Source organism: Oryx dammah, unplaced genomic scaffold, assembly GCF_014754425.2.
Source record: "Oryx dammah isolate SB20612 unplaced genomic scaffold, SCBI_Odam_1.1 HiC_scaffold_1, whole genome shotgun sequence".
In the NCBI taxonomy this organism is placed as follows: Eukaryota; Metazoa; Chordata; class Mammalia; order Artiodactyla; family Bovidae; genus Oryx; species Oryx dammah.
The window spans coordinates 11,598,654-11,606,554 of NW_024070185.1; the positions used below are offsets into that span (position 1 = coordinate 11,598,654).

The following is a 7,901-nucleotide window of genomic DNA, read 5'->3' on the forward strand; positions in this document are numbered from 1 at the left end:
GTCATGGCAAACACATGGGGAAACAATGGAAACAGTGACGGACTTTATTTTCTTGGGCTCCAAAATCACTGCAGAGGTGACTGCAGCCATGAAATTAAAAGATGCTTCCTCCTTGGAAGAAAAGCTATGGCCAAACTAGACAGCATATTAAAAAGCAGAGACATTACTTTGTCAACAAAAGTCCATCTAGTTAAAGCTATGGTTTTTCCAGTAGTTATGTATGGATGTGAGAGTTGGACCACAAAGAAAGCTGAGTGCTAAGAATTGATGCTTTGACCTGCAGTGTTGGTGAAGACTTTTGAGAGTCCCTTGGACTGCAAAGAGATCCAACCACTCCATCCTAAAGGAAATCAGTCCTAGTATTCACTGGAAGGACTGATGCTGAAACTCCAATACTTTGGCCACCTGATGTGAAGAACTGACTCATTGGAAAAGACCCTGATGCTGGGAAAGACTGAAAGCAGGAGGAGAAGGGAATGACAGAGGATGAGATGGTTGGATGGCATCACTGACTCGATGGGCATGAGTTTGAGCAAGTGCCATGAGAATGGTGAAGGACAGAGAAGCCTGGCATGCTGCAGTCCCTGGGTCACAAAGAGTTGGACACAACTGAGCAACTGAACTGAACTGGCAATTCTCTGTGAGGACTTTAGAAGTCTGGGTATATCAAAGAGCCAATATCTGTGTCTTCAAGCATGAGAAATGGAACAATATGAACTCAGAGATTCATGGAATCAGAGAGAGTTATAGATTCAGGAAGCAGAAAAAAAATGAGAAGGATTGGGACTGGATCACAACAGTGCTATTTTCATTGTCTACACTTAACACCTTTTATGCATCACAGCCTTGTCATGGTGAAGGGGCTTGCCTAACCCAGTGAAGCTATGAGCTGTACTGCATAGGGCCACTCAAGATGAATGGGTCATAATGAAGAGTTCTAACAAAACATGGTCCTCTGGGGGAGGAAATGGCAACCCACTATTCCCCCCATTTTTCTGAGTGAGAAGGAAGTCGAAGCTAACACTAAAACCATACCGCGTATTATGTGTAGTTAACTGTGCTTAAGTTAATTCCACTAAATTGTCAAGCTTAATCCATTGTGTGAGGTCACTTAACACCTTATAGTTTCCTTTGTTACTATAAAATTCTTAGTAGAATAATTTCTTCATATACTGTGAAGAGAAGTGCCAGAACTTTGTTGAATCTCTGCTGATAGCTTTATGCAAGATTCTAGAGGGTGGAGCAGATTTGCATTCCACAGAGGATGGTTTGTTACTTAAGGCCTATGCAAGCATGCTAAGTTACTTCAGTTGTGTCTGACTTTTAGTGATCCCATGGACTGTAGCCTGCTAGGCTCCTCTGTTCATAGCATTCTCCAGGCAAGATTACTGGAGTGGGTTGCCATGCCTTCCTCCAGGGGATCTTCCTGATCCAGGAGTCGAACACATATCTCCTGAGTCTCTTATATTGGCAGGCGGATTCTTTACCACTAGTGCCACCTGGGAAGCCCATTTAAGGCCTATGACTTGGGTTAACCTAGGAGAAAGAATTGTATGGCATTAAGGGCAGTGAAGAGACTTTGTCTCATATCTAACCAGACCTATAAGTATAAAGGAAGTTGAGCTCAGGGCAATAAATGGCTTGTGCAAAGCCACCAAGGCTGCAAAGCACGGGCAGGACTGGTATGTTGATCTCCAGGTCCTACCCCTCAGTTCTTCACCTTCTGCATCTTGATTCTACCAAAATTGCTTCTTCTGGCAAGGAAGAGAATCTCTCTTAATCTGTTTCTGAAATAAAATTTTCTCTGCCATTTGCAACACTCCAGAGAATAGGAACATAACAAAATCATTGTTTTGCATTAATACTTCCATTTCCAGCTATCTCGGCAATCAATCAGAACTTTTATCTTCTTGCCCGAAGAGACAAGGACATTTAATTCACAGCAATTTCCTTTTTCCTTTCTCTCAGAGACTCTATTAAACAAAACATGATGGATCACACTCAATATTTGCATGCCAGCTAAAACAGGGACAGAATGCTGCTAGAACAGAGAGGATCCTACTGTTGCCTAAACCTGACAGAGGTGAAATGGAGGTTAGTGCTGGGAAATGCTCACATTCTGCCCATGTGAGTCTTCTTCACTCAAGGAAAGTGGCCCAATTAATAGCCAGAATGAAAACTGGAAACTGTGCTTAAAATTAATAAATTTTCATCAACAAAGATCATGTTGTTCAGTCACTCAGTCATGTCCCACAGAAATCTTGTCTCCCACTTTGCAATCCCACAGAAAGACTCTGCAGCCAGAAACAAAGATCATAGTCCTACCTAATTAAGGCTGGGCTTCCCTGGTGGCTCAGTGGTAAAGAATCCACCTGCCAGTACAGGAGACACAGGTTCAACCCCTGGTCCTGGAAGATCCCCTGAAGAAAGAAATGGCGCCCCAGTCCAGTATTCTTGCCTAGAGGACCTCAGGGACAGAGGAGCATGGTGGGCTACAGTCCACAAAGGGTCACAAAGAGTTGGACACAACTTAGAGACTGACCATCAACAAAAATTAAGGGCACTTTTTGGTTTGTTTTGGCTGCTCCATGTGGCTTATGGGATCTTAGTTCCTGGACCAGGGATTGAACCCAGGCCCTCAGGCAGTGAAATGGCCAAGTCCTAATCTTTGGACTGTCAGGGAGTTCCCAAGCCTAGTTGTTTTTTGATAACACTTGAATCTTAGAAAACTGATCTGGGGCATAATCTGGCTTAGAATTCCTGTTACTCTGCTGGTCATTTCAGTTCATTCGCTCCTTCCCATAACGATTAGAACAGAAATTTTTTGAATCTGTGTATTTATAGAGACCATTCATCTTTCCTCTTCTTCACAGTACCCAGGAATGCTTGCCTTGTATGTATTTTAGAACAGCCCAATGTATCTTATAGTCTTTTGCAAATGGAGCTGTTGACTGTAGTGTTGACAGGACGGACCACAAGGGCATGCCCAATCCAGCTGCTAGTTTTATGCAGAGGATGATATTTCTACCTGTATTTTCTTTTCTACAGGGAGTTTATCATTTGCTTGAAAACAAGGTTAAATAGTGATGTGTTGACTTGAATGTGAGTCTCCTGCCTCTTAGTGACAAAGCTGTTTTCATTCATATATTTATTCATTAAGAGATCTTATTGTGCTAGGGATATAAACAAGATGTAGTATCTTCCCACAAGAAATTTACAGATGGGGAGGTATTATAAATAAATTAACACTAATAATATGGTGTGATAAACACCATTGTGAAATGAATATGAGATTCTGTGGGAGCACAGAGGATTCAGAATGCTATTTGGGGGATTTAGGGAAATTGTTAATTTTCTTAATCCTCCCATAATGCAATTTAAGGATCGAGTTCCAGAAAAAGTAAAATCTAAATTGCAACATGAAGGCTGGACTGGAGTTAGCTTCGTGATGCAGTGGGGGAATCAGGCAGAGGGAATCATCTGAAATGAGAAAGCCTGGCTCATTCATGGGGAAATGTGCCCTTTATGTACAGGATGACTATATATGGACAATGATGAGAGAAGTTGGAAAGAGAAATTGTTTAGGCTCTGTAAGCCATGTTAAAGATTTTGAACTTGCTATGTATTGCAGTGGGAAAATGTTGAATGATTACTGGAACATGAATGACAAAAATACCTTTAGGCTATAGAACAGTTCCCTTGTGTCTCAGAGGGTAAGGAATCTGCCTGCAATGCAAGAAACCCAGGTTTGATCCCTGGGTTGGGAAGATCCCCTGGAGAAGTGCATGACTATCCACTCCAGCATTCTTGCCTGGAGAATTCCATGGACAGAGGAGCCTGGTGGGCTGTAGCCCATGGGGTCACAAAGAGCCAGACACGACTGAGCAACTAACACACAGAACAATTATTTGGGCTAGGTTAGAAAAAATCAAGGAAACAGACACCCCCACCACAGCCTGGATTGTCCCCCTACAATGTCTTTTGTCACAATTGATCAGAAGGAAACTTATTTAGGAAATGAGGAAATGTTGGAATTTCTTTTTTTTTCTTTTTCTTTTTAGTTTATTTCTTTTTAAAATATAAATTTATTTATTTTAATTGGAGGTTAATTAATTTACAATACTGTATTGGTTTTGCCATACATCAACATGAATCCACCACAGGTATACACGTGTTCCCCATCCTGAACCCCCCTTCCACCTCTCTCCCCATACCATCCCTCTGGGTCATCTCAGTACACCAGCCCCAAGCATCCAGTATCATGCATAGAACCTGGACTGGTGATGCATTTCATATATGATATTATACATGTTTCAATGCCATTCTCCCAAATCATCCCACCCTCTCCCTCTCCCACAGAGTCCAAAAGACTGTTCTATATATCTGTGTGTCTTTTGCTGTCTTGCATACAGGGTAATCATTACCATCTTTCTAAATTCCATATATATGTGTTAGTATATTATATTGGTGTTTTTCTTTCTGGCTTACTTCACTCTGTATAATCAGCTCCAATTTCATCCACCTCATTAGAACTGATTCAAATGTATTCTTTTTAATGGCTGAGTAATACTCCATTGTGTATATGTACCACAGTGTTCTTATACATTCATCTGCTGATGGACATCTAGGTTGCTTCCATGTCCTGGCTATTATAAACAGTGCTGCGATGAACATTGGGGTACACATGTTTCTTTCAATTCTGGTTTCCTCGGTGTGTATGCCCAGCAGTGGGATGCTGGGTAATAAGGCAGTTCTATTTCCAGTTTTTTAAGGAATCTCCACACTGTTCTCCATAGTGGCTGTACTAGTTTGCATTCCCGCCAACAGTGTAAGAGGGTTCCCTTTTCTCCACACCCTCTCCAGCATTTATTGTTGTACACTTTGCTTGAATTCTACCAAAAATTTAGAGAAGAGCTAACACCTATCCTACTCAAACTCTTCCAGAAAATTTCAGAGGAAGGGAAACTTCCAAACTCATTCTATGAGGCCACCATCACCCTAATACCAAAACCTGACAAAGATGCCACAAAAAAAGAAAACTACAGGCCAATATCACTGATGAACATAGATGCAAAAATCCTTAACAAAATTCTAGCAATCAGAATCCAACAACACATTGAAAAGATCATACACCATGATCAAGTGGGGCTTTATTCCAGGGATGCAAGGATTCTTCAATATCTGCAAATCAATCAATGTAATACACCACATTAACAAATTGAAAAATAAGAGCCATATGATTATCTCACTAGATGCAGAGAAAGCCTTTGACAAAATTCAACATCCATTTATGATAAAAACTCTCCAGAAAGTAGGAATAGAAGGAACATACCTCAACATAATAAAACCTATTATGACAAACCCACAGCAAACATTATCCTCAAAGGTGAAAAATTGAAAGCATTTCCCCTAAAGTCAGGAACAAGGCAAGGGTGCCCACTTTCACTGCTACTATTCAACATAGTTCTGCAAGTTTTGGCCACAGCAATCAGAGAAGAAAAAGAAATAAAAGGATTCCAAATTGGAAAAGAAGTAAAACTCTCACTGTTTGCAGATGACATGATCCTCTACATAGAAAACCCTAAAGACTCCACCAGAAAATTACTAGAGCTAATCAATAAATATAGTAAAGTTGCAGAGTATAAAATCAACACACAGAAATCCCTTGCATTCCTATACACTAATAATGAGAAAATAGAAAGAGAAATTAGGGAAACAATGCCATTCGCCATTGCAACGAAAAGAATAAAATACTTAGGAATATATCTACCTAAAGAAACAAAAGACCTATATATAGAAAACTATAAAACACTGGTGAAAGAAATCAAAGAGGACACTAATAGATGGAGAAATATACCATGTTCATGGATTGGAAGAATCAATATAGTGAAAATGAGTATACTACTCAAAGCCATCTACAGATTCAATGCAATCCCTATCAAGCTACCAGCGGTATTTTTCACAGAGCTAGAACAAATAATTCAACAATTTGTATGGAAATACAAAAAATCTCAAATAGCCAAAGCAATCTTGAGAAAGAAGAATGGAACTGGAGGAATCCACCTGCCTGACTTCAGGCTCTACTACAAAGCCAGGGTCATCAAGACAGTATGGTACTGGCACAAAGAAAGAAATATAGATCAATGGAACAAAATAGAAAGCTCAGAGATAAATCCACATACCTATGGACACCTTATTTTCAACAAAGGAGGCAAGAATATACAATAGATTAAAGACAATCTCTTTAACAAGTGGTGCTGGGAAAACTGGTCAACCACTTGTAAAAGAATGAAACTGGAACAGTTTCTAACACCATACACAAATGTTGGAATTTCTATTGATTTGGTAACCATGCTTCATAGTCTTTCCAGGTTCCCAGAGTAGAATACCTTTCCCAGGGTGGGAAGGTTGTGCCAGTAGATATTTCCCATCTTACATCAGGGAATCTTCAGCTCATCCTGTTCTCAGTCCCCTCTATGTTCTGGCTTGTGATTACTGTTCTGGTAGCAATACTCACAGCTCTTTTCCCTCTTTTAACATTCCTTATTATATGTCTCTTACTCATGGTCCTTGATTTTAATCTGTTATCTACTTAAGGAAGGAGGCAGGAGGGGCTGTAGCCGCTGGGCCTCCTCCTCAGCTCTGAATGGCACCGAGCCAGGAAGGAACGCAGCGCAGTGCAGTGGGAGCGGAGCAGTGCGCCGAGCCTGCCATGGACAAATCAGCCTCCAAGCAGTTTAACGACGAGGTCCTGAAGGTCCACAATGAGTACCAGAAGCAGCATGGTGTTCCCCCACTGAAGCTCTGCAAGAAGCTCAACCAGGAGGCTCAGCAGTATTCAGAGGCCCTGGCCAGCACGAGGATCCTCAAGCATAGCCCAGAGTCCAGTTGTGGCCAGTGTGGTGAGAACTTGGCATGGGCATCCTACGATCAGACAGGAAAGGAGGTGGCTGATAGATGGTACAGTGAGACCAAGAACTACAACTTTCAGCAGCCTGGCTTCACCTCTGGGACAGGACACTTCACAGCCATGGTATGGAAGAATACAAAGAAGATGGGAGTGGGGAAGGCGTCTGCAAGTGACGGGTCCTCTTTTGTGGTGGCCAGATACTTCCCAGCAGGGAATGTCATCAACCAAGGCTTCTTTGAGGAAAATGTCCTGCCTCCAAAGAAATAATTTGTCTAGTGGAATGGGAAAGTGGCAGACTTAAGAACTTGGATATGAAGTGCCTAGAACAATAAAACTCAGCTGTGTGTCTGTCTCTGTGGGTGTGTGTGCTTGTGTGTGTGATGCTGAGTCTCTTGCACACACACTTGGTTAGACAGTTGTGCATGAAATCATTCTCATCAAAGAAATGAGCATACAAAGCCTTGATGATTCCCTAGGCTGCAATTATTTGGACTTTGAGGGGAAAAACTCAAATTTTTAAACTATTAAAAAAATTTTTAAAGCAAAAAAAAAAAAAAAAAAAAAAAGGAAGGGGGCTTTTTGCAATCCCAAGCCTATGGGCCCTCCAGTGACTTTTCAAAGATTGCTCATCCTTTCCCAAATTGTAGATTGGCCATCCTTTCCTAAATCCTTTCTCTGTACAGTGGGATCCACCTGAGGATGCATTATGCTGCTGCTGCTGCTAAGTCATGTCAGTCATGTCCAACTCTATGTGACCCCATAGATGGCAGCCCACCAGGCTCCCACGTCCCTGGGATTCTTCAGGCAAGAACACTGGAATGGATTGCCATTTCCTTCTCCAATGCAGGAAAGTGAAAAGTGAAAGTGAAGTCACTCAGTTGTGTCCGACTCTTAGCAACCCCATGGACTGCAGCCTACCAGGGTCCTCCATCCATGGAATTTTCCAGGCAAGAGTACTGGAGTGGGGTGTCATTGCCTTCTCTGTGCATTA

General features: G+C 41.6%; 1 protein-coding gene across 1 annotated transcript; it reads left to right on the forward strand.

Annotated features, from left to right (window-relative positions):
* The first annotated feature begins 6,125 nt into the window (after window positions 1–6,125).
* LOC120861513 (Golgi-associated plant pathogenesis-related protein 1-like) lies at window positions 6,126–7,433 on the forward strand. Its single transcript, XM_040237230.1, has one exon. It carries the CDS (start codon window positions 6,647–6,649, stop codon window positions 7,175–7,177), a length of 531 nt encoding a protein of 176 aa, XP_040093164.1. The 5' UTR covers window positions 6,126–6,646; the 3' UTR covers window positions 7,178–7,433.
* The last annotated feature ends 468 nt before the right edge of the window (window positions 7,434–7,901 follow it).